Genomic DNA, 27,140 nt, shown 5'->3' with positions numbered 1-27,140 from the left:
GCAGAGGGAAGATGTAGGGGAGAGCTGCCTAGAAAATAAGACCTGGTTAAACGCCTCTGCTGCCTTAGCAAACACGCAAGGACGGTGGAGGGGACAAGAGACATGGCAGAGCCTACACAGAAGAAGTGACCGTGCTGGCTGAGATGCTCACCCCAGAAAGAGACAACCGGAGTGGGTCCCTGCTGCTGTCAGCGGGAGGTTTGACACAGACCCAGGAGCGAGCACAGGCAGCTTGAACAGCCAGGTGGTGGTGTGGCAGCCCGCAGCCCAGGGTTACCCAGAAATTAAACTGACCGCTTCAGGGAAGAAAATAATCCCCCCTGCAAGCACCCAGGGGCAGTGTGTCGCTCAGGAAATCCCACACCCGTGGCTTGCTGCATACTGGAAGTGCTTATCAGAACAGTACTGCTCGCTGCTGCTCTTGCTTAGTTCCCTAAATGGAGGGGGTTTTGGGCAACCAGAGGCTGTGTTAGGTGAACCTTGAGTCTACCACAGTACAGCCATGCCTGCACCAGGTGAATTTGTCACGAGTCTCTCCGCTAGCCAAGTCCCAGCACCTGGAGTCGAGTGGTGATGTGATGCCCGAGTTGTCTCAGCTTGAAAAACAGAGTGAAAAAAGCTGTTAGGTTAAGAATGTAAATCCTGCCCATTACAAAAGTAATGACCAAAACAGCATGTAAAATACCCGGGTTATTGGGTGTCTGTTTGAGTGTGTGTGTGTTTTTTTTACAATTGCAAACTTTCTAACCCTGTTCCTGATGGAAAGCCTTAAGTAAGCTGTGACTCAGTTGCACATTTTTTCTCCCCACAGATTTTTAACTATTTCCCAGTGGTAAATAGGGTTTGGGAGCACTGGCGTAACCCCAGCCACACGGAACCAGAGTCCTCTGGGGAGCCTCGCACCTTTTCCCCAGCTGTGGGAAGCATGGCACCTTGCCACAGCAGCTCACAGGCCTCCAGTGAGCTCAGAACAGGACAAAGTCCAAAACTAACATGCAGCACGTGCTGGGAGGGTTTAGTGTGAGGGATTATCCACTACAAATTGCTGTATGGGCCACAGATGGTCAGTGAGATAGCTCAGTCCCAAGAGTCATTACCCTGGAAAGCAAAAGGGTAGAGTGGAACAGCTGCTAGTATGAACGGGAACAGGAGGGAATACAAAAGGAGTATTTGGGCTCCTTACCCTGATGTAAAAGTGCAGGTGAGTCTTACAACATTTAATCCACTTTTCTTCTGTAAAGCCCCACCCCCTAGAGTGACATGGCTGCAAGAATCTCAAATTGTGGTTTGACTTATGCTAGGAAAAGTCTTAAACACAAAATTTAAAGGATAGATCCGAAAAGAATCCAAAATTTTCTATTTTTCCACTGCTGTGATTTAGAAAGGAAGTCGCTAACAGGTGATTTTCTAAGTGTAGATATACACAGGATAGCAAAAATTACTTTCAAAGATCCCTAAGAGCATTCCGCTGGGAGAGCAAACTTCTGCACCGCTGACAGCCCACAGCTGCTTTGATACCTGCAGCATCTACAAAGACTTTACAGCCTCTCTGAATCCACATGTCCTTAATGCTATGTATTTTAAATATTGTATTTTTAAAGAATCTTTTTAAAATCCACAAAAAGTCCTCCAAACAGAAAGATGTCATCAGATAAAAAAATATATCACCAGACTTTGAGCAAGCAACAATGGCTTAAAAAAACCCCACAGTACTACTCACAGACTCCAGAAACTCTGAATCTTTGCAGCAAGTGCTGAAGAAACTAGGCACATCCACAGAACATTGTCTTCTACTGCATTTCAGGGTTCAGGACCAATTAGCCAGGCTAAGAGAAAGCTTGCTAAGCAGTCCTCAAAGCACCCCAGGAGCTGGGTATCAAGTTATGCACCCAGCTAAAACAAAAACAGGTCACAGAGGGACATGTGTGATTCCCAGGCTCCCAGTGTTTGCTGCTAAAGGCACAGCTGGACATTGCATGGTAACTTTTCAGCAAGCTCGCACAGTGAATGAGATTCCCTTCCTCAGGAAGCTGGACTGAGTTAAATAAACAACGCGGGGGTCTAGAGCAGAAGGCACTTGTTAAAGCAGTGAACTGTGAACAGGAAAAATACTTGCTGTACCCTGTGTTACACTTTTTCAGCGTGATACCAGGCCAGAACTGCATCTACCCACATAATTTTAATTAAACGCCTTCTCCATGTTCATTATCAAGCCATCTCCAGCAGCAGGATAACATGCATCTTTTATTTTAGAAAGATTCAGACATGAATCAAGGATACATCACAATGGAGGGCTTGTGTTGGGTGTGCTGCGTGTCTCACCAGGTGATGGGGCTGAAGCCAAGGAAAGGAGAGGGGCCCACGGTGACAACAAGCAAAAATGCAGCTGTGCCCCACCATAGCCACCTACAACCGGCCAAGTCAGCTGGCGGAGCCTCTCCTGTTGTGCCCACTGACCTGGATGCATCATCTTCCATCTGCCCAACTGAAGGGAAGGGCCTGACCGCCTCCAGGAAAGCGTTTCTGAGCCCTGCCAGCTTCAGCCCAGCTCAGCCTGCGCCACATGTGCTCAGACTGTCTGAAGCGGCCAGACACCACCAACGGGCTGCCAGCATCACCATGCCCCCAAATATTTGTGCACTCACGTCAGGGTGGCTCTCGGCTTCGGCCAACAGCCCACAGACAGGGAGGTAATTACTGCCTTAACTCTGGCATTTCCTAACTTCTGAGTGCTTAATTCTGCACCTTTAAAAAACAATAAACAAACAGCCCATGTTTTAACGATTATTTGTACTAAACCCTTGGCCTTCAAACAACTCTGTTGTTTACCAAGTCAAGGATGTGGTAATCTCCTCCCTGCAGCTGTAGGTTATGATAACTTGAACTAGGCAGCTTTCAAGTGCAGGTCACAAGACATTCAATTTCCTCCTGCGGAGCAAGGGACTTAGCATAATACTTCACGCCCCTTTAGTTTTCCTTTCCCTGGGTCTGGAAACCCAGACATCCATCACACCACACCTGACGGCTCCAGAGCACGCCTCAGCTTCACTCAGCCCTGGGAAGCAGGGCTCAGAAATTCAAAGGGAGAAACAGAAAGACAGCTCCACCTCATGCAGCCGAGATGCGGGGCACAGTGCAACCTGTCCTCCTTCACTGGCATTATTTTTTTTCCATGTGCACAGTCAGATGGGCTCTTCTGACTGCACTGTGAGACCTTGCTGTTCCTCAGAGCATCCAAGCAGTAGTTCAAAATCACCTGGTTTACTCCATGTTGGAGTGAAAGAGGAGCACTCAGTGCAGCTGGTCAATGTACTGGTGCCAGAGAGGTAACCACTTCTTAGAGTGCACAAACTCAACCAGGAAAGTACCTTTTAATGCAGTACCTCCAGAGTCTGAAATTTAAAAAGTTAACCTTCTCTTTGCATCCTTGCCAACCAGCAACAACAAATGGCAGGGATATCTATGAGAAAATACATTGATAACACACTGCTATTTAAAAAACTCCTGCAGGTCTTCAGTGAATCAGAAAATGCAGACACTAGAAACAACAAAGAAAAGCTGAGAGAGTCAAGTACACACAACAGGATGATGGAATTTTAATTAAGGGTATGGGGGCACCACAGGTCTGAGCTTTCCGGATTCCAGCCTTGCATCTGTCCCTGGCAAATGTTGTGGGACATATTCTTAAATGCACATCTGATGTACCTATCCTCATAGGTTCTCCACTGTAATTAAGCAACAAGAATGTGAAAATCAGGCAGTCCTTCAACCCTAAGAAAATGCTGGTTTGCACCTTTGCAGGAAAGCAGAGCTAGAGAGAAAGATACCAGACCAGGGAGCCCAGAGTTTCAGGATTGCCTGGAGATGGAAAGAGCAAGACATAAGAACATGACGAAGGGTGGTGCATCAAAATGGAAAGTGATGTGGTTGAAGCACTGGGCAAGACTAGAGTCAGCAATCTGGGCTAGCATGAGATCAATGTAACATGTGAGTGACCTTGTTCTAAGGGCAGATTTTAGAGGGAGGATCAGGAAAGTACCACATCCATGCAATGCAAGGAGGATGCAGCAGAGCTGGATACACATAAGTTGAAGTGACACAGAGAAAACAAGTGAGGCAGAAGAGCAAAGGACAACCCAGTAAGTTAGTGGCACTCATTTTACAGAAAGTTACTGGGGTAATTTTCTTAAGGCTGTTTAAATCATCATCATAGGACCATGAAAAGGCTTTGCTTGTACAAAAAAAAAAAAAACCACCCATTGTGTGCTTCCTTTGCTCCTGAAACAAGTTAAAGAAATTCTACAGCAAAACCAATCATTTCCATGATTCAGGTTCAGGAATGGGAAAGTTGCATGCATTAAATCATGCATTTCATTTTCTTTCATGTGTCAGCTCTGGCAGTGTTTCCCCCCTCACAGAGGTGATTCAGCACATACTGCCAGGAGAAAGTAAACCCTTTTTTTTGACAACTGTTTTTGTGGCTTCGTTTTGGGGCTTTTTGTTACTCAGTTTTTGCTGGCTTGAGCTTGCTAAGAAAACAGATGAGCGCAAGAACTAGCATGAGACAATCCATGGCAGTGTGCGGCTGGGACCATCTCTTTTGGCAGAAGCAAGCTGTTAAATGAGCTCAGTTGCCTCATGACACCTCACTGTACACAAAACAGCAAGTGACAGGCTTTCCAAAAAGCTATTTGTTTCACCAGGAATTCAAAAACAAGCTTCTTCCAGCAGCTGTTGGGAAAGACCAGATTTGCATATCAACCCAGGGACTATTTGTACAGAGCTTTTCTGTGAAGGATGAGATTAAACCCTCTGTTACACAGGATGCGTGAAAGCTTTCTCCTCCTAGAACCATCAAAGACTGTTTATGAGTCTTAAGAAGCTATTTTCTTCCTAACAACTGCCGTGGATTTATTTTCTCATATAACAGGAATTATGGGGTATTTGTCTTTCATGTTTACTTAAGCAATGATTTTGTAGCATCCCCCTCTTTTTTTTCCCCAAGGAAGCACTTTTTAGGCCTAAGTCATGTTGTCGGGACTTTTTTTTCTTTTTGGTATTTAAATGTATTAACTGTGAAGTCATAAAAATCAGTACTTCGTACCATACCCAAGCCTAAAGATAAGGCTGCTCAATAGAGATCACTGTTTCCATGGCTGGTTCCAGAGGAGAGTATGTTTCCATATACAACAAGCGCCCTTTATGTCAACGAGGCTGAGAAGACGTCTTGTCCAACCCAGACAAATGCAGTTTTTAAAAAACATTTTCTTTTGCTGGAAGGCAGAAGGCTGGAGTTTCACAGAGGAAGGCAGCCAGTCGGCACAGGGGCGCGTGGCCGTGCATGGTGCATCCTCCCCATTCCCACAGCGGCGAGGAGCAGCCCCACGAGCAGACGCGTGGAGGGACACGTGTGGCCCCAAGCCCTTCTGTGATGCGATGAGGGTCATGGGTGCCTGGACCTGCTTCTGCTGAGTGATGCATCCAGGGCATGGGGACGGGCAACAGATAAGAGACGAGAGGAGCCAGACAAGATGCACCACACAGTAAAGATGAGAGCATATCAGGGATCACAAATACCCAGACAAAACCAGGCTGAGGGCAGCAAAGGAGAGAAATGAGGAGGAAGTGTTTTTAATGGGGCAGCTTTATTAGCATTTGAATATCATCAGCGATGAAACACCTCTGCTACAGGCATCTTTTTTTTTTCCACTCCTCTCACCTGTGAAAATGACCACAAGCTTCAACATGGAAGGTAAAAATCAGCACGGCAGCTTATTAACAAAGTCTGACATCTCTCATCTAAGCAAACAAGTGTTTGCTACAGTCACCCCCAGTTATTCTTCCTTCTTTGTGAATTGGCTTATCCAATGCAAGTATTTTAGTACCCAATTAAAAAGTCTGTACCTTCAACAGTATCCAGCAGGGCTTCAGTAATATGATTGTGGCCAAAAGGGAAAGGATAAACTGGGAGGCAGAACTAATTAAGCTGTTCAGCACCTTACGTGTTACGTTCTCAGTTTCTGAGGCCAGCCAAGGCACGGGTGAACTGCTTTGGGTTAGATAAAGTTCAGCTTTACTGCCCACAGTGACAAGCTGTTCTCTTGATCAAGTTTAAAGACTGGTACTTCCCCTGGCCCTGATGCTGTCACTCGTTTGCTTGAAATCTTTCATACTTGGACCCAGGAAAAGCACGTCTTCTTTCTGTCAACGGCAACTTCAGAAAGTGGCAGGTTTGTTTGAATTTTTGGTGGTGTTTTTTCCCTCCTCATCTAACCTCCTCCCAGAGGAGGACACAGAGACTTTCAGGCATAGCTGCTTCCCCCCAAAATGTATGTCATGACATACATGCTGACATATGTCAAATCAAAGGAAGCCAGGATTTGGTGCACAGAGCCCTGAGTTTGTACTACTGTGCCCTCAGTAACACTGTCCTCATTCATCTCCAGTTAATAAGCAGTTAAAACCCGCTCACTTGAAGAAAAAAAGTAGAAAGGGCAGCACCACTTTAATTTATCCACTGCAGTCAAACATCTTCCTGGAGGAAGAGGATGCATTTGTCTGTGACAGCATGAAGCCAGCCTGGGTAGACACAATGTCACCCAGTTTTCAGGTACACTTCACAAATGTTATATGTTAACGACCATTAAATATTTGAAAACACTCCCTTGAAGTCACTCCCATTTCACTAATTGTTAGCCCCTGATGGTTTTTTCTGATTAATAAAGGAACAGAAGGAGACTCAGAAACAACTCAGCACAATAAAAATACAGAAGAGTACACACATAAGCCAATATATCTGGCTTATTCTTTGCTGCCCTTTATTTTAGAGCTCAATACTCAGTCAGCTCAGAATACCCATCACATTTGATAATTGTTTTGGTTAGTAATAACAATAGATTCACTTGCATTTATTAGACACAGCATACTTTATTTAATGCCAATCTCCGGAAATGTACTAATGCCTGCTGACAGTGCTCTCACACTGCGTCTCTCCAAACAAGAAATGAGGTCATCGTGATTCATGTAATAATCTGATACACATTTTGTGGCAATCTGTAAAAGTTTTTTAAATTCCTAAATGAGGACATTTTGGTTGTTTTGGGTTTTTTCCCCTCCACTCTGCAATTAGGATTTCCCAAGTGGAAGACCAAACTTCAGAAAATCCAGGGAGAAACTGTTTACTCACTTTCCAGACTTCAGTTCTGCTTTTCTTTCTTTCTTTCTTTCTTTTTCGTTTCCTTTTCTTACTGAAGTGGAGGAGACTAAGCAGCTGGTTTCTGTACAAAGCGCTGCCCTTCTCTGGCAAGAAGGGAGTCTTCTTTAATTAAAAGTGACATTCCAGAAAGTTTGCAATTAGAAGGGATCAAGATGCAAAGAGAACAGCCTGAGGAAGTACTTTTGCAAAGAAGGCAGGAATTGTTGAGAATTATGACGAGGCAAGAGAAATAAGTATAGTAACTGCATGTCTTTTCTTCTAAGCTTGGGCTACAGAAAGGTAGCAAACACCCGGTATTTACAGGAAAAGAACAGGAACAAGACTGATCCTTAGGCATAACATTACATACTGCACCTGGATTTCTTGAACTACAGATGATGGAGCAGTTCAAGTACCACCTCCAGTATCTAAATTAAAATCTTATCTACCTCTAGCTGTAGGAAGAGCAAAGTACAGACCACAAAGGGCACTCCTGGAAGGACCTCCAGGCAGAGACGGCCGTGTTTCAGCATGTGCAATTTCAGAACGCGTGGCTGAAACGACTCCAATGCAGAGAAGTGCTGGGACTCCCTCCACCAACGTGACTCTGGCACACGAGTCCCCACTGTCACATCAAGGTGGCCCAGGTGAGCCAAAGAGAAACATGGGGGCATAAGACAGGGAACTGCTGTCATTTTCTGGGCCAAAACCAGACAGCTCCTTTGGTCTGGTACTTGCACTGTGGTACAGCAAAGGGCAGAACAGCACAGTAAGCAAGCCCTCGTGGGATTATTAGGAACAGCTTCTGCAAAACTTTCCTGAGTGGCTTAAGAGATTTTATTTTTTAATTTTTTTTTTTTTGCACATAATAGTAATAAATAGCACTTACCCATTTCTGAAGGCTTGTCTTCTTCCAAGCCAAATAAAAATTCATATTTGGCCTTGGCAACAGTCTGGGCGTGAACTGATATATCATTATCCCACACAAGTGCTTCTGCCTGTAGGATCAAAATAAACAAGACTTATCTACCTTTTAGTGAGAAAACAGCAGCAGGAACATGAAATCCCTTCAGGTGGGTTGTCAGGTAGGATTTTCAGAGTGTTTATTTAACTCTATCACCACCAAGATCACCCAGAGCAGACATTGGCCAACTCAAGAGTGCTTTTGATGAGCTCATCTCTCTGTCTTCGAACCCAAGCATTTCAGTATTAAGCAGTGATGTTGGAGCACCTAAACTCTCACATCTTTAGCCAGCTTACCCACTGCAAGGCCAGCAGCACTGGGGAGCCATCTCAATAATACCAGCTTGGGTTAAAAATGCCTAGGGAATAGTATCAGAAATACCAAATTTGAGTGTGGGTGTCACAAAACTGGGATGCATGGGAAAACCATGAATGGGGCAGGCTGTTTCTTTGGGAGGAGACTGGGGTGGAGAAAGGGATGAGCAAGGGCTACAACAAGGATGGTCAAAAATGGGAAAAAAAGATATTAACGTATGCAAATGTGTTGCGAGTGCTGTCTGGAGGTCCCTGTTGGGCAGCTCACACCTGACCACTGCTGTCTAGATCCAAACTATAGCCCAACCTTTTTTTGTGACCAGAAAAACCACACAAGTCAAACCTGCTTCTGTAGGAAGGCAGGGAGGGGGCACAGGGCAGCCTCCCCAGCTAGCAGGGGAGCACCCAGGGGGACACGTGGATGGACAGATCGAGCATCCCGGTGCCACACGGGCCTGGTGCCACCAGCACCTTCCCACTGCTTCCTACTCATAAGGAGCAGTTTGACACAGTAAAGCTCCAGTTTCTCAGAGGAAAGAAAGTCTGAAGGACTAAGATTAAAATTAGGTTTCTGAACAGGTGGGGACAAACCAAATCTCCAAGATAAAGCACACACCAGCAATAAACTGTAGTTCAAAAATTGTCTGCAGTCAGCATTAAGTTTCTTCCCAGCTGGGCAAGACGGAGCCTGTAATTCTTCTGTCTGAAGTGACAGATGAAATAAATCATTAACTCTATAAATTCTTCAGTGACCTTTATATTCATACCCTATGTTTGAGGCAGCCAGTTGTTACGGCACAGCAAGTCATTGCATGGTTCACACTGGCAAAGGCCTTAGCTTACAAAAATACTCTTTAAAAAAAAAGAAGCCAGATGGAACATTCTGCCCCCCAGGACAACAATAACTTTTATGCACTTCCACCAAATACCTTAGGGTAAGCGTCAGCTACAAACAGAAATTCAAAGTACAGGAGACACATAATTCACAGGAACACACGGTCAAGGCTCTTTAATCAGAGATGGATGGAATGACAAATCCATACGTTCCTCCAAGGCCAGCTCTCCAGCAATTACAGTTTCTTCCAAGAGCACAATGACAAATAAGTATCTTGCCCCATGCCCTAGAACTGTTTTGCTGTAGGTTTTCATGGCCTTTCACCCCCATTTCTTCTCCCACCTTTCTGCACTGCACCGGTTCTGCAGAATTTAGTCCAACAGGCCTCTGTAATAGGTGGGCAATAGATCTTACACAGGGGTCTTGGGTATTATTTACCATTCACTGGTCCAGCTACTCATCACTAGGGCTCCAACGGGTACTTTGATGGACCAGATGGAAAAATGTGATGAAACAGATGAGGGGCTTCCTAGCACAAAGATTGCTATCACAAGTGTGATGAAATGAGCTTGGAAGAAGCTTCCATGTCTCCCCTGCGTTTACAGGTCTGCACTCATTTGTGGGAAGCGGGACAGGAGGGTCTAGAAAGAGAACAGCTGAACCCAGAGCACACAGGAGGAGGCTCTTAGTCTACAATAGCCTGGACAGGAGTAGCTTATGGAGCCAGACAAAAATTCAGCCTACCCAGATGGATGTGAAGGGAGGGAAGGCTAAACAACTAGCTGGTGCCAAATCCCACTCACAGACGAATGAAATGGAAAACAAAATGGACAGAGCAGTCCAGTTCCTGAGCAGTCAGGAATTTCTGATCTACACACCTCTGGGACACAGCACCTCCATCCCTCAGCCCTGCTCTTCAAGGCTTCACAGACTTCTGCTGCACTGAGCTTCCCTGCAAACACATTTTCCAAGGCTCTATATTTACCTGTGCCTTACCATAAAGCAACGAAGGAGAGTTCGGTTCACAGCACATTCCGCATCATACAATAACAGGCAGAAATTAATGGTTAAATTAATGTTTTTTCAGTGTACAGGGCAGCATTTATCAGAGTTTGGTGCCTAAGCAGAGACTGCAAAACCTTTGTCTTGGTGTCAGAAAGGGATAACTTGATTTTCAGAAGTGCTCGGCACCGCTGATGAGAATTACAGATACTGGCTCATGCACGGGAACAGCTGAGCCTAATACCTGTTTAGGTTGTCACAGCACTATGAGGATGTGCAAAGGCAAAGCAGTTCAGAGCTTCTAGATCCAGACTCAAGCATAAGTTTATGGGATTTCATCAAAACAAGACATATTAAAAAGAGAAAGCAAGAGAGGGAGAGAATGAGGATGCTTATGAGGTCAGAGCTGGCTTTTAAGACTATTGCTTTACTGTTGTCCTTTCTTAGAGACCCGGGGAGAGGAGGGGTGTGGGTGGACAGAAAAAAAAAAAAAAAAAAAAAAAAAAAGAAAATCAAGAGAGAACACGTGCTCTCCTTTTCGTCTTTCAATCTGCCACTCACCAAAACCTTGCAGAAGTCATCATGCCCCAAAACCAGGAGCTCAGAAACAGGCTGGACAAATGTTCATGGCGCTTTCCAAGCTGCATTAGCAAGGATTAAATACAAGCAAGATTGGAAGGGATATAAAACTCCTGCTTAAGCCTTCTCCCTCAGCTCAAGGGCAAAGAAATCTGCATCCGGGTCAGCTCATTTCATAATTGCTTCCCTCAGAGGGCTTTAACCACTACCTTTCTTGCATCTGGTGTTTGTCACTGCTGGAGAGGGTGACGCTCGCTCAGAGCATCAATCCCCTTAAATCAGCCCAGCTGCCCATACATTTCTCATGAGCCACATACACACTGTTTTTCAGTCCAGTTATGCTTTGGGCAGAGCGGCAGTGAGTTCCTGCCCAGTTGTTCACCGCTCTTGCAGCGCTTTCTGCCTGTTCGAACATGTTTGATCAAGCCCTTGAGACCTCCTGCCAACACACTGGACCAGTTTCTGTTGACCACACGCAAAGCATTGGCATAGGTCAACCTATGTCCAACACCACCTTTTGTCCCTTGCTGAGGGAGCAAAGATTGTTTAGGACGTGCTCACAGTGCTCATGCTGGTTTCAGTTAGTATGGGAAACGAAGCTGCTAAATCCATGTCTTGGATTGAACAGCAGTAGGACGCTAAGACCTCAGGGATCCTGCTTTTCCAGTGGGAGCTGACAAGGACAGATAAGTCAGCCCAACATGAAGCATGCACACTGCCTCTGCTCCACTCTGCTGTCTGAACGTGCAAACTGGAGCAGAGGATCCATAGCTGCAAGGAGAAAATGTTGCCACAATTCACCCCTGAGAGATGGCTTTAGGCAGGCATCTGATAAGAGTTGGGTGCTGCCTTTCTCTCTCTAGATGAATTTGATTTCAACTCCAGTCACAAGTTCCCCTCAAACTGCCCCCCAAAAATCCCAGTGGCTTTTAGACAGGCATGGAGAGTCATCCAAACATGAAGAAAATGCTTCTTCTTCCTCTATGGAAGGAAAGCACGGGAGCATACTCTTCTGAACTTAACTGAAGTTCTGGGGCCTTTTTTGGGACAGTTTTCTTCTTGGAGCGTTGTTTGTTTTTTTTTTTTTTAAATACCTACATTCCAGGGAGCATTAATTGAGGAATATCAAAGTCTTGCTCTCTCACCACCATTTGCAGCTGAGCCAAGAGAAGAGCTTGGCTCCAACTCTGTGTGTCTCAGTGGAAGGAGACAACATTGTCCTTGGCTCCTGGGACATGGAACGGGTCAAGTCTGAGCACAAAAAGCCAGCGTGAACCCATGCCTTCTGAAGCATTCACACTTCAGGTCATGTGTTTTCTTTGAAAATGTCTAATAAGGAGGAAGTGTTCAAAGGAGCAGATAACTCACTGGCAAATGTCAGTCTGGAGTTTCTCAGACCCCCTGAGAGGACAGATGCTGTTAGACAGACTGATTCCTTGCAGGAGACCTGGGAAAATAGTGCTCGGGAAAAAGCAGAATGGGATAGGTGCCCAAGTTTCAGCCTCCAGGCAGCAAGCGCCAGCCAAAATGCTGGACATCAGGAGACCATTCATGCTAAAGGAAAGCATCAGCAGGAAGGGGTCTAAGGACCTTTGATTAAGGGCTGTGAGCTGGGACAGAGAGGTCAAAGCACCCTCAGGAGGACCCCTGCAAGCTTTCTTATAAAACCCATCCACTCTACCCCCAGAAAGAAATGCTACTCCAATTCTTCTAGGCTTACTGGAAAACCTGGAGGGAACTCGCCAGTTGGAGTGGGGGTCTCCACAGCTAAGCCATACCATGAGGCAGCTTCAAGGGAACCCCAGTTTCACACTTTTGCATGTGCACAGCTCCTTTTCCCAGAGCTGACCACCTTCCCCCTCAGCCGTGCAGCTGATGGGTGCCAGCTCCCTGCCAGTGGGCAACGGCCCCTGCACTGGCAGCACAGCACTTTCTGGAGGTTTCACAGAGGTTAGTGGGGACGTGCCACAGCGGCCACAACGGAGCCGCCAGTGCTACTGCAAGGAAGCAAGAAAAAGCCACTGTAAAGCACAGCCAGCTATGGAGGACTTCACAGACACACCTGGTCTATTTCTTATCCTAGGCTGTGCTTATTCCATTCTCATTGCCTCACCAATATCTCTAGCAGCAAAAAAGCCAAATGCTTCTCAGCAGCCTATCATATACCCTGATACAGAGAGTTTATGCTCGCAGGAGGAGTTTAAACATGTACCTGCATCTTGTCTTCTGCACCCCAAGAGTTCCCCCAGAGACTGACAGAAATACAGTAACTGGTAATGGAGCTAGCTTCAAAAAAAAAAAAAAAAAAAATAAAATAAAATAAAATAAAATAAAATAAAATAAAGGCAGGAATGATGGATAGAAGGTTTCCACAGATTTACAATCTTCTCCAGCAAGTTCTCAGCAGAGCAAAAGGACCATATGAGTCAAGCTGCAGTGCCATGTTCCAGTCTTTACGGAGTCACGCATTGAGAGCTGTGCCTCTGCTGCCATGGACAGACAACCCTCCCCCAACAGCCTGGCATGACTAGTGGCCAGCCCTTGTTTTTAAGCATGTTATCATTCCTATGTGGGTGTGAGCTTAGCAAGCCTTGCTGCTTTTGACAGGTCGTACTAATTGTTCTAAAAAGACTCTTTCTGTTGAGCTTTTCTTAAGTCACTTTCCTAAGTAACAGGATGAAATATATAATCTGGAATTAAAATAAATTTGCTAGCTGGTAAAAGCTAGTGCACTGACAACACAGAGAGCAGAGTGAGTGCTGGTGCTCACAAGAAGACTGTTAGCAAGGTTTGTAGTTTTCACTTCCATGTGATCTCATACGCCACATTTGTGTTTTCCTCACACACACACCCCCACATGCTTTGCATTGTGTTTGTAATTCTTAAACTAAAACATTTGTAAAACAGATTAAGACTCAAAAGAACAGGAGTTTTGCATGGCTAAATCTCAGCTGGAGCTGCCAAAAGTTAATGCTAGCAAAGGTTTTGGAAGAGAAGAAATCTCAGCCTGGGTTTTAAATGAATTCCTAACTATCAGGAGTCGCAGGGAGATGTGTAGAGAACCAGAATGTAGTGGAAGAAGGAAAGGACTTGTGTGACGACACTGCCTATAGCCATTGTCCAGCAGAGGAGTCTGAATTATAGAAAGGGATAACCAAGTCAGCTGGGATTTTTCAGCTGAAGGAAAGAGGCAGCTGAGAGACACGTGGCAGAGATGCATGCAGTCACAAGGGGTCTGAAAAAGGCAAAGAGCAATCGGTGATTCACCACCTCTTTTATTACAACAGCGAGAGAACATCAAAAGAAGGTATTTGGAGTCAGCATCACACCAAACAGGAGATGGTTCCTCGCACAGTTTGTAGGCAAAACCACAAACCTCCCTGCAAAGTAATGTCATGGAAACCAAAATCCTACAGGAGCTGAAAAGGAGAGTGAACAAGCTCAAGGGACACAAATCCACAACATAGGTAGAAATCACATCCTTCTCATGAAGCTCCAAGCTGAACTCTTCCCACGCATCTGCTGACATCCACGGCCACATACATGTTCCCGGGCTAAAATGACCTTGGGTGCAAACTGGTGCAGCCAGCCACTCTTACCTGCTCACCGGGCTTTGGCATGGCCCTGGACCAGGCAGACCTCAGGCTCGGTACCATCCAGCCAGCTCCACTCCTCAGTCCTCACCGCAAGGCACCCCACACCTTCACCTCAGGGATTCACCAGAAGGCACCAGGGCACTGCAGGCTTCCCATCCTGCTCCCAGTTGCTGCAAGATGTGTTTACCAGGACAAGCCTCCCGGAAAGCGGTCAGGCTGGAGAGCGCAAAACTGAAAGGGTGCAGATACCATCAGAGCTGCTCTCCCTGCTCAAAGGCAGACTTCACAAAAGTTCAGTGTCTGATGAGAAGCTCAATTCAGAAAGGAAGCAAAAGAGCAGCTGCTTAGAAAAAGGCATGGAAACAAAAAATGGAAGCTTTAGAGGCAGTATCAGGCAGTTGCAGGTAAAATTTGTTTTCAGTCTGGTTGTCTTATTCTACACCTGGCACTTGAGTTTTTCTCCCCTGAAAGAAATGTTTGCTTTGTTGTTTGGTTGAAGTTGTTAGGAAGCAGTCAGCTGTTATACTGAATTAAATGCTTTTTATTATGCAAAGGCTGACACTGTCTAAGCTGTAACTGCATGAATGTGAACAGCATATTAATTCAAAGTCTGTATGATTACACTTTACCTTCAAAGGTCACTCGGCATTTTCTATTTGCCAAGTCAGTGATTTTTAATGTGTGCTGTATGGACCTCTGAATGTCTATGCATTATTTCTAAGGTATGTGCAAGAATCAAAGAAAGCCAGTTGAGAGGTAGTCTTCAGCTCACTGCATGAACCATGTCCTTAGATCCAAAACATATAGTAAAAAAGATCCAAAACACTAAAAGCCAGACTGCAAGTATTTTTCCTGAGTTATGTCAAACAGCATTGGGATGGGGACCTGATTTAAGAAAAATTGCACAAAGACAGCATCTTTTATTCAGAGAATTCAATGGTGCGTACTAGACATCTTGCATTTACTTTTTTTGTTCAATCTGTTCTGAGTATAATTAGCAAACTGACAGACTGCTTCTTTTCAGGAGGTAGTGCACTTCCATCATCTTTAGGTAATTCAGACGGCAGAACAACGTTTAGAGAGCCTACAGGTCTGCCCCATATGGATTTCAACTCCACGGAAGCTAAAATTTGGATATGCCTAAGTGCCTCATGATCCTACCAGAAGTTACATCTGTATCTTTAAGCAACTAAATTCTTTCCAAAAACCAAGCCAACATCTGCTAAGACTTGAGAAATTGCAGGGCGCATCCTTTCCCATATGCTGTACATTCTCTATGTCCAGCTAAATAAGCGCTGTTGTTATGGATGGAAGTAAAGAAGGACGGGATATCAGGAGAGCTCATCTTCCTTTTTCAAATCAATATTACAAACACGGTTTAAGATAGTATCCTAACGTGATTAAAATATTCTTTGCACCTCAAGTTCAGTCAACAGTAAAAAAAAAAAAAATCCCCATTCGAAACCCAAACCACCCTACTCAAGAGCAACTGTAATAATTTACATTTGCAAAGCTGTAACAACCTGCATTTCATCTGCGGCAAGGGCAAACTGTACAGCTACAACACAGCAACAAAGCATGCAAAAAGGGGGATATATCTCCCTCTAATTTAGACACAGCTCATTGACCCTGCATGATTATTTCATATCACATATTTAAATTAATTTTACAGCTTTCACCTAAATTGTTCTTTTTGATTTTTAACTAGATTTAACAGAAGTTATTCGGATCAGTAATTGACTGAAGTTTGATCTGAGCTGTCTTCTCCCCGGCACAACTGAGGCAGAAGCTAAAAGTCACAGCAACAAATTTCATGGAAGCCTCCTGCTGTGCAAGCACTGGGGGACTGAAAAGATGCTGTTGCAAGAGCAGACCATTTGCTTGCTAAGAAAGTGTGAGTCAAGGAGTACCAGTGCCAGAATCCTTGCGCAGCTGTGGCACCGCGAATGGACAGGAGCCACCAGGCAGTGTCAGCCGTGGCCGGAAGGCAGAAGACACCAAAGATGACAGATACATCCCACACAAGCAGCACAACATGGGCAAGCTGGCACTAGTGTTCCACTGGTGAATAAGTTAATAATTCTTCTTTTTTCCTCATTAGGCCATAGCAAGTCCACAGACAAGAAAGCTGATGAAAACCAGAACTTGCTGGTACTAGAATTTGTTTTCTTTTGAGAAAAGGGCTTTCCTGGTAAAGGTTCTTCCTTTAACGCTGAAATGCAGCCATATCCCAGGCTTAAGTGCATCTTGCCATCACATTTGGCATTTGTTCAGCCTCGGAGATGTGGTTATTACCCCAATGACACTTCCTGTTTGAAAACTGCTGTAAAAAATAATGAGTACACTTTGGAGATAAGCCACCTCTTCCTCTGTGCCATTTCACTCTAAGAAGAGAAAGCAAGCCCCATTCATCACTTGTGCAAAATGGGAGGCTTGCACTATGTAATCCTGTGCTGTTTGGGTTGTTTTCTTACTGCTCCCAAACTACTGTATCACAGACTCAAGACGATGCCCTCTGTTCAGCCCTTTCACCAAGTGTCAACAAAATTGCTGTGGCTATAACGTGAAGCTCTCAGCAAGCGTGACAGTGACCAGTGCGCTTCTGCCTTGGCAGCCCATCCTCAAAAGCCAGGTCCAGCCTGGTCTCCTTAGGCTTAGCCCAGTGGTCCCAGCACTGAAAATCTTTTCATACAGTTATCAAAGCAAGCCACAGCAAACACCACGCACATCCCGCAGCTGGAGCTGGTGGCTGAGGCACTCGGCGGAGGTGGAAATGCAGAGCTGCCGCTTTGACTGACAGCTTGATCCCTGACGGACAGCTTGATCCTGTGCCCAGGCAGGTTTGTTTGCTTACAGCATCCAGGAAGTACAGTCAATCCAGGAGCAATTCGAGCTTCAAGGGCTAAATAATACCTGAGCTCCTTTGACTCCTGATTCAACCCTGTAGCAACCTAGCCCACACCCAGAGGGCTAGCCCTCACCCAACCCTGCTTTTAAGCCCCATCCATGACCCACCTTGCTCATCTCTGTAATGCAGAGCATAAATGCTCGGATGCATTAGCATCCCAGGAGCCTGTGGTCTCCGACAGGAGCTGGCACAATAGCAAGAGGCATCTCAGAGCAAGGAGGGGCTGCCCTCAGAAAAAGCACCTGGAAACATACCGCAGAAGTGTACTTTAAACAGTGCCATTCCTGAGAGGAACAGGACACTTACAGCTGTACTGAAAGTGTCAGGCAGACACTTAAAGCTGGTCTCAAATAGCTTTTTCATCCCATGGAAGTGTACAATTTCTACCCCCCACCAACCTCATCTCAGTGCAAACAGGAAAAAAGGACTGGAAACAGCCTCTGTTACCATGGGTGCCGGAGGACAGGAATCCCTTCAGGAGGAGATTCAGATGTTAAAGGCACAAATTGCTCAAGACCTAAATTTGTCCATCTGCGGACCCACTTCTCCACATGGTGACAATCCAGAGGAGCTCTCTATCACACATCCCTCCTCTCAACCAAAATTCCAAAGGTAACAACCCACACACAGTTTCACGACTCACCGAGACGCAATGAAACACCCAGGCCACAAAGTGGGTCTGGGTGGGAGAGCCAGACCATGAAATCCCCACTCTGCCAGAATCCAGACGCTGCTTTCCATTAAGAACCAGCTGCAAGGAAACGTCCCTTCATGGAGAACGGGTGGTGCGTGTTGCTGAGCTCAGCGATGCTGCTCCCACCTCTTCTGGCCAAGCCCACAAACCTCGCACCTCTACCAGCTGCTGCACCCCGGGGATACCCGGCACCCGCATCACAGAGCTGACGTGGAGCACGATACTCTGGCTGGTGGCTGACTGCTCCAACCTTTGAGTTTTGGCAGCAGTTCACAGGTCTGCCCAAGCTCAGCTGGAGCACAGCAGCTTGGCAGATGGCTCTCCGGTACCCTGGGGACCCGCCTAATCTGACTCTCCAGACACTGTTCCCGCCCTCCCTTCCTTGTGCTCCCTTCCCTAAGCCACAACATTGTGCTATCTGTAAATTATCTTTAAATCAGCACCCAGCAGTACCCCAGGCTCTTGCTGTCTCTCAGGACTCTTGCAACTAAACAGGGGAACTCCAAAAAGAAACAAAAGCAATGCCTCGGAAAAAATCACCTTGTCTCCCAGGCCTGCCAGCCTCTGTCTCCATCGAGCAGGGATTGTTTCAAGCAATCAGCTGTGTTGTATGCTCAAGAACAGTTTATCAGCCATGGTTTGACTGCTGCTTGTAGGGTGTGACTTGTGCCGTCTTGACCGCCAGCCCCAACGCACTTGGCTCAGAGTACGCCCATGGAAACAACCACTTGTCTGCAGGGATGCTCTGTGGCACTGCTCCGTGGTACTCCCGCAGACAGACTTCCTCTATCATCCCACAGGAATCAAACCCCAAACCATCCCTTAAATCAAAGCTGCAAAACCAAATGCTAAACTTTCCTCGGAAGACGGGCAAGAATAGAATGGTCCATTTTGGTGGGGGAGGGGGGAATACTTTGAACAACATCCAGGTCTTTCAGCTACGCAGCTTGACAACAGCAGAGAAATTCTTGCTTAAAAAAAAAAATGCTAGGATGTTCATTAGGATCCTCACCTCTCTTTCCCTTCTCAATTTGATGTCATAGAAATGGCAATAGTAAATCAGATAATCTGCTCAAGCACCAATAGCACAAGAGGACCCCTTTCACACAGGTAAGTTTTGCAAGAATTTTCTTTATGTATCAAGAAGTCCTATTTTTTTCTTGTATCGAGTTTTGAAGAGAGCAGCATGTAAGTTTCTTGGGATTGTTTTTAACACCACCACTACTGCAAAGGATTTTCTTATACTTTTTTTCTGCAATGAACCAAGGCTGTAATTGAAGGGGAGCACAGGGACTCCTACATAGTTTAACCTCACCTTCTCTCCCACCAAAGGCGTACCCCAAAACCAACGTCCCTATAGCCAAACTCTCAGTCTATGTAAATCAACAGAGCTAGGTCAGATTCACAGCTAGCGTTAAACTGGCAACATCTGCTGAAACACATCAACTGAGGTTCTGACTGATGAAAAAGCGTATGGATTAGGAAGAGGTTTCTTTCTACTAGCTAAACCAGAAAGGCTTGGATGATTCTCAGCAGCCTATTATAATTGCTTCAAACACTGAGTGTGCAACCACCAGTTTCATTAGAAATATTGCATTTGACTTTCTGTTTTAATGGCCCTACGCACAGACAGAATTAAAGCGTGACTGAAGCTGCAAAAGCAGTAGTAATTGCAGTTGCTTATTACACACCCAAATCACTTCAATAACACATAGATGTGCTCTGCTTGACAAAGTACTAACTGGCACCCTGTGGGAGCCAGGTAATTGTTGTTTATGGCATGGAAATACTGCGTCTGTATGGGAAGTTAGCATCTTCGGTGAGTTTGTGTGAAGTTCAAGCTCATTACAACTCTGTTTATGTTCCCACTGAGAAGCATAGCTCCCGTCCCCGGTAGCAAGGATGAAGACACCACCACAATTGCACAGGAGCATCCCTGTGTATGTTTAATGTTCTAAAACTTTACACCTTTGGTGAATTCATATCAACCCCACTCCTCTGCAGAAAGCACAATGCTACTAGTCAGCCAAAGACGCTGGCTTTTTCACAGCAGCTCATTTAATTTGAGAATTTGGTATGATTAAAAGAGCTTGTCAGTGCAGCGACAGTGCTGATTTGTTACACAAAGAAGTTACATGGAGACAGAAGTAAAACCAACTGTACAGGATGCAGGTGGGGGGTCCCAGACCAGGGGTGGGGGTCCCTGATGCAGTTGGTGTCTCTGGGGATCTAGCAGTAATGAGGGCAGACGCAGGCTCTGAGCTTTTTCCCCTTGGAGAAGTGTGAAAAGAAGGGGGGGGGGGGGGGAGGGAAAAAAAGAAAAAAAAAAAAAAAAAAAAACAAAAAGGAAGACATGAAAGAGGAAAAGCAGAAAAAAGGAAAAGGGAAAAGAGAAGAAGGAAAAGGTGAAAGAAAAAGGAAAATATAAAGGGAAGGAAATAGAAAGGCAAAAGAAAACTAAAGTGAAAAAAAGAATAAGGGAGAATAAAAAAGAAAAGGAAAGGGAAGGGAAAAAAAAAGTTAAAAGTAAATGAAAGAAAGAAAGTGCCCCCGACTGAGCGCACCCCCCGCACCGCAGGGCATACGCCGCCCCTTACCGCACCGCCGGCTCCTTCCATCTCCCATCGCCGGCCGCGGCGGATCGGAGCCGCCCTCCCGCCAGGCCGTGCCGTGCCGGGCCGTGCCGTGCCGGGCCGTACCGCGCCGTGCCGGGCCGTGGCGCCCTGCCGGCCCGCAGCGCCGGCGGCGGAGCCGGGCAGCGCGGCGGCGGGCGGCCCCGGCAGGGTGGGCGCGGCGGGCGCGGGAGCGGGAGCGGGGCGGGGCGGGGCGGGCGGTGGGGCGGGGCGCGGCGGGGCTCGGCCCGGAGGGCGGGGGGGGCTGCCCGGGAGGGGAGAGAAGGCGGAGGGCTTTGAGGCGATGAAAGGGAAAGGGGAACGGAGCGCACCACGTGCTCCTCAAAAAGATTTAAGGGGAAAAAAAAAAAAAAAAAAAAAAAAAAAAAGAATTATTTCAGGATTACCGAAAGCAGCAGAGTGAAAAACACAACCCAGGCTGCGTGTCCACAGCAACCGCGCTGGGGAGAGACATGTCCAAAGCCCGTGGGGGCCAGGACATGCCGTACTCTGCTCTACTCCTAAATCCCTTCAGTGCGGCTCGCGGTTGCTGAAAAAAAACGGACCCAAAATCCTTTTCCAGCCCCCGGGCTTTCCTTTCGCACAGCCCGACTTCAAAAAGCAAAAGAGCACAGATGTCTTCAGAGTAATCCCATCTGAACATTCAAAACTGATTCTTCATTTTTATTTTTTTCACAGTTCACTGGAAGTTCTCTTGCACTGTCACGTTTCTGAGCACACAGTCACATTCTTAGGATTTCTCTAATCAGGAATTCGAGAAGTTGTCCTTTTCAATGAAAGCGGGGTTTCCCCGTCGGAAGCTGTGCTTTAGAAAATACCCCCAAATCTCATGGGCCCAGTTACAGGAATTAGCTACACAAGTAGCTGACAGACTGGAGAAAGAAGGATGTTAGTTTCTGTACTTTCAGCACATTTGTGTTTTGTTCTGTAGCAGTTGAAAGCTTTATTTTTTTTTAACCCACGAAAACTGACAATAAGCTTTCTGGAGCAAGGACCAGGACTTGCTAAACACTTCATGTTTGCTCCTTCCCCTACACTGGAAAACAAGGCTGCATGTTAGGTGGAAGGCAAGGTTGTTCCAGCTGCTTTCCTGTTAGGAAAGGCTTCAGACAGTCCTTGTGGTAGAAGTGTATCACCATGAAGTCACTGAAATAAGCGTACCACACCCGGACACAGCAGCACCCCGTCAGCTGAGGAAGAAAGCGCAGCCCTGCCTTGTCCACCATCAGCCTCCCAGCTCACCGCTGGAGCCACAGTCCCTGCCAGCACAGGGTGGCCTCAGCCTTTCAGTTCTCCAGCACCAAAAAAAACCCCAACAACAAAAACGCCACACCATTTCTGGCAAGGTAAACCTAAGTCCAGGCATAAAGCATGATGCACCCTGCTCTTGCAGCTCATCTGGAGGTTCCAACCAGCAGCATCTCCCCATGCTCCTCCCCACAGGGCTGTGGCACACAGAGCTTACACTGCTCCTCCTAATCCAAACACCCTCTTTCTCACCACCTGCAGGTCCATACTTACCCGAGCAGTGCTGTTCCTGATTTCCACCCATGCCACCCTACAAAAGATTGCACTGCCTCCATTGTCTGCAGTGCCTCAGGCCTGGCATAGCCTGTACTTTAGAAGGCATCCCGCCCTTTCCTTACAACTTCCTCTCTCCCCATCCCAAGCCTCCCACCGGCTCCCCAGCACCACAAGACATGCTTACCCGCACATCCCAGGAGCAGCACAGGATCTGCCTCCTGCCATGATCAACAGCCCTCCTCTTCAGTCATTTCTGTCCTCTGGGAACAGCTTGACGAAAACCTGGTTTTCCATGCCCTGAAATGACTGGCATGGGTCTTGAAGAGGTCCCTGCACAGGCCCACAGGCACTGCCTCATCCACCTCTGCCCCATGTCCCAGGGCTGAGCCCAGCACCCGCAGGAGCAGTATGTCCCTGTGATGCTGCCCTGTGCCCATCTGTCCATGGCCAACACGCGCCATGGACCTCAGTCCCCCGGTGGGGCAGGGTGATGTGCTGGGGGGCTTCAACCCTCTCCCCCAGCCAGGGCTGTGATGCCAAGCACGTTTTGGCCCCAACGGGGTTTTGTCCCATCTGTTTCAGCTGTCCCTGAGGCCTGGGAGCCAGCGTGGGGGCACAGGCTGCAGATTCCCCATCTGTGCCACATCTGAGCTGGCTAACGCAGTGGAAAAAGAAACCACCCAGCGCCTGGGTCTCTGAGGAGGTGATGTGCCCTGCCTCCCTCCTCCCCGGCAGGGTTGAGGTAATGCCGCTGCAGGCCAGGAGGCAGCTGGGAGCAAAAGCCGGGTTTGAAGGGAGGGCTGGTGCTGCCCCTTGCAAGGCAGCTGCCCATCACCTGGCCCTGGGCACCTGGCTGGCAGCAGCAGCCGCTGCACTCTAATTTGGGTTTTTTACCCCTAGTTTTGTTCAGTTGAGAAGAATTTGACCTTTTCTCTGTGATCCAGGCATCTGGCCTGAGTCACCCAGATATTTAAGCTGCCAGGAATATGCTCTGTGCCCCAGGACTGGGAGAGGAGAGCATTTGCTAGCCTGGGGGAGGATGATCCTGCAAGCCTCTGCCATGCTGGCATCTAGCTGTTGGTTTGCTTCACTGCAGAGGAGGGCAATGGGGTTTGGCACCACCAGTCCTAAGATTTGCACAAGGGAAGGCAGTATTTCTTACACCATCAATTATCGCTTTCTGCTTGAGGGCCGTATTAAATCCCAAAACATTACTGTGAACAGGCAATCAGTAGAGAAATGGGGTGGGTTTACTGCATTTACGAAGGAAATCCGTATTCTTTGTCCAAAGGCTTGACTTAAGTTTCCAGTTAGTTACATCAAAAAAATGACTACAGCAAAAGCTGAGACAAAAACTGGTGGCTTGCTGGGTAGTTGTGAGGGCTTGTCACATCTACAGAGTGCTCCAAATATTGCTTAAGGATTTAAGGTTAAGCATACAGCATGTATTTTGACACAGCCCAACCTAGAGTAAAAAAAAAAAAAAAAAAAAAAAAAAAGACAGAGGCAAGCCTCTGTGAAGATGGCAAACAGTCCGCTCTGCAGGAACGTCCAGCCTGGTTCAGTGGCTATGCTGCTGCAATTCCCCCCACTAAAGGCAGTGATGGGAATCAGGGAGCCAACACCAGGCAGGCGACCCGGCTGTGGCCTGGGCACCGGGCTGAGGTTCAGCTAAGCGAACAGGGCATGGAAAACCAGAGGTGACGACAGAAGTTGCTGGCCGTGGCAGATAGCAGTGTGAAAGCACCATGAGGGACAGCTGGATCTCACAGCTTGGTTAAGCAGGAGTTGTGTGAGAAGTGGCCAAACTGCACAGGCAGTTGCTGGGGTTATTTTACGGAGTAGAACCTTGCAAGACCAGTGGTGCTCTGCTAATCCTATCAGCTGAGGTCGCCTATGTAATGGTACGGAGAACATAAAGTTTGGGTATGCCATGTTGCAAAATTGGGACCCAAGGCAAAACAGTAATTATGGTGGATTGCTTGTTTGCAAGGAGTCTTGGGTACAAAGTGTGAGGCCAAGAAACAGGAAAATGGGTAAGTTACACAGTGCCAAGGGGCTGCTGAGGTGTGCCTGTCAACCAGCCTCACACTTGGTCACCAGAGTGGGAGCAGGGCAACAAGCCAAACCCATTTTTCGGCCGTACCACGTGGATCAAACCTGCCTCTGATCACAACATGGTACCACAGGGTGCTATTGCTTCCCAGGAGGGCAGCACCTAGGTGGAGGCACGGATTAAGCATCACGGCATTTTTGTGTCAGTGCCTGTTCCAGGCAGCTGGCACCAGCCACTTCCCACCACTTCCTAAGAGAAACTTTAATTGTCTGGGTAAAAAATTCATGGCTGAAAATACCTTCTCTCACCAGCCCACCCCCTCAGACAAAAAAAAAAAAAAAAAAAAAAAAAAAAAAAGGAATGTATCATAGTGTATTGTAATCAGTGGTCTGTGAAGAATAACCAATGCATAAACTTTGTAATTGCTTGCCTATAAAGCTGCTGTCTTGCTCATTATTCTCCTCTCACAGGGAGATGAGAGGAGTACAGGAAACTCATGTCTAGTTTATTCCTTCTTATTCAAAAGGCAGAAAACCACATGTAAGCCATCCTCCAGGTACTCACCAGAAAATGGCTTGGGACACTGCATTTCAAATCAAATAGAGATTCTCTCCTTCCATGAGGGAGAAGAAGGCTAGTAATAAAAAAAATAAATTATAATAATAAAAACCCCAACCAGAAATACCATTATCCACAGATGGAAAGACTGAGTTAATCATTTACTGGATTTTCCTCTGTGTGTCTGGATTTTTCTGGACACAGCTAGGAAACCTTTTTTTTTTCTTGTTTTACTCAGAAAAACAGAGTCGCCATCACAACCCTTTCTTTCCAAATTAAGGGTGGAAAGTAGCTGCAACAACATAAGGGGAACAGCAGATTTGGAGGTAAGGCACAGACCGGGAAACAACTGGGCGTGTGTAAAGAGGGTAACCTTTCTATTATTTCTTAAGATGAGTAAGATAGCACTAATAAATCATTGTAGTAATGCCCAAGGTGGCAGCCATGGCAAAGAACGGGTTAGTGCACGCACGGGCTAGCTAGCTGGCATTGCTCTGAGGAGGGGTACGCTGCAGACTGTGCCAGTATCGTTGTTCTTCACGTGGCTCTTTCCTCACAGGTTGTCAGGCTGAGTTGGCCTTCCACCCAAAGCTCCTGCAAACTTCCCTTTTAGGGGTTAACTGACCCTTGTCTTGTTCCTTTCCCCACTGACAATTCTTGAGAGTCTTGCTGTGCTCAGGACTCCAGGAAACATAATTTTTCCAGACTCTCCATCTCTCGTCTCCAGAGATTTCATTTCACTCCCTCCTCCATCTGACATATTCCTTGGGAGGAAAGGAAATGACTGAGATTCCCTGCCTGGGGAACCTTGTAACTAGCCAAAATTAGAACATTTGATGAGAAATCTCAGAGGCTTGTTATTCCACCCATCAGACTTCGGGGATCTCCTATTGGGAATTTATATCCAAAAATCAGGGACTTCACAGCACAGGTACCTTCCCTGCTGGGCAAGTCTTTAGAAATCTCCTTATTAGCCCAAGCCAAACTGAAGGACACAGAAAATCCTGCTGAATGTCCCTGCTTTGGCAGGTTCACACTTACCTCCAAGGTCTCTGCTGTCACCTCCTCTCTTAATCTTAACCTTTGCCCTTGCCCATCTCTACCAAATCTCTCTTTTTGGCCTTCTCTTTAGCAAAGGGCTGCAGGGTCCTTAAATCAGCCCATCTGCAGGGTCTGTACCTTCTGAGCAGGCTGCCAGTGACAGCCAAGAGCACTGTCCCCTGTCCAGCTAACAGCCACAACTCCTTGGATTTTGTGTGGGACAGACAAGGCCACAGCAGGAACAGGTCATTAGATCTTTTCCCTGACAACTCTCTTATATAGCATCAGTCCCACGCAGGGTTCATGGTGTCACCTTGGGGCCCTACTAAACTCCCGAGAGTGAAGAACCCAAGTAAGGGTCCCAGCCAGGTTGAGGTTGGCCGTGTTCTTCCCAAGCACATCCAAAAGCAATGGAGAAATAGTCGGTTACCCATGGGCTTCCAAGTCCTACTGAGTTCTGCTCCTGCTGCTCCCCAGCACAAAGGGTGCAATCCAGCTATCCCTCTGGGTGGGAGAAAGCCCTCCATCCTGCTTCTGACAAGGAAGGAAGAGACCAGGTCTAGGAGTCCAGGATGCTCCAGCAATGGGAACACCAACAATGGAGGTAGGGAAAAGCAAATTTCAGCTAGTTCCCAGGAGCTCAGTGTTGTTTCTGTGGCTGGATCTGTGCTAATGAGGGAGGTTTCTAGGGATCAAATCACCAAGACTCCTTCCCTTCCCCCACCTTGCCACATAAAAGGTAAAGGAGAGAATCACAGGTTAGTTTATTTGCAATATCATCCATATGGCAAGGGGGGATTTGGTCTTTGGGATGATATGAGAGAAGAGGCTTTTTCAATGCCTTCTAGCACAGAGCATGCATCACACCAGGATCATCAGCCCCAAAAGTAAATCTGACATGCACAGCTCCTCAGCTCTGCCTACCAGAAAAGCAAAGGAAGAATATAAGGCAAGAGAGACCTTCCTCTCTCAGACTGAAGCACACAGCTGTATATTCATCAAGGCAACGGTGCTTTGTTGAATCAGGCTAATCACAGAATCATAGAATCACAGAATCATAGAATGGTTAAGGTTGGAAGGGACCTTAAAAGATCATCTAGTTCCAACCACCCTGCCATGGGCAAGGACACTTTCCACTAGACCAGGTTGCTCAAAGCCCCATCCAACTTGGCCTTGAACACTTCCAGGAATGGGGTGTACACCACTTCTCTGGGCAACCTGTTCCAGTGCCTCACCACCCT

General features: G+C 46.8%; 1 protein-coding gene across 2 annotated transcripts in view; it reads right to left on the bottom strand.

Moving 5' to 3' along the window:
- PSD3 (pleckstrin and Sec7 domain containing 3) overlaps positions 1-20,705 on the bottom strand; it is a gene marked incomplete at its 5' end in the record, with an annotated part of 102,618 nt that extends 81,913 nt beyond the window's left edge. Inside the window, 2 exons of one of the 2 annotated variants that reach the window (XM_082497562.1) lie at positions 8,081-8,193; positions 20,685-20,705. In XM_082497562.1, the coding sequence (XP_082353688.1) occupies positions 8,081-8,193; positions 20,685-20,705 (134 nt within the window). Of the gene's footprint in view, positions 1-8,080; positions 8,194-14,488; positions 14,661-20,684 lie in introns of those variants that run through there. The other variant, XM_082497561.1, reaches the window with a different exon arrangement.
- Between the last annotated feature and the right edge of the window lie 6,435 nt (positions 20,706-27,140).

The sequence above is a fragment of the Vanellus vanellus genome, assembly GCF_965231255.1.
Source record: "Vanellus vanellus genome assembly, chromosome: Z".
NCBI lineage: Eukaryota > Metazoa > Chordata > Aves > Charadriiformes > Charadriidae > Vanellus > Vanellus vanellus.
The sequence above is the reverse complement of the archived record's forward strand: the minus strand, read 5'-3'. Positions and strand labels throughout refer to the sequence as shown.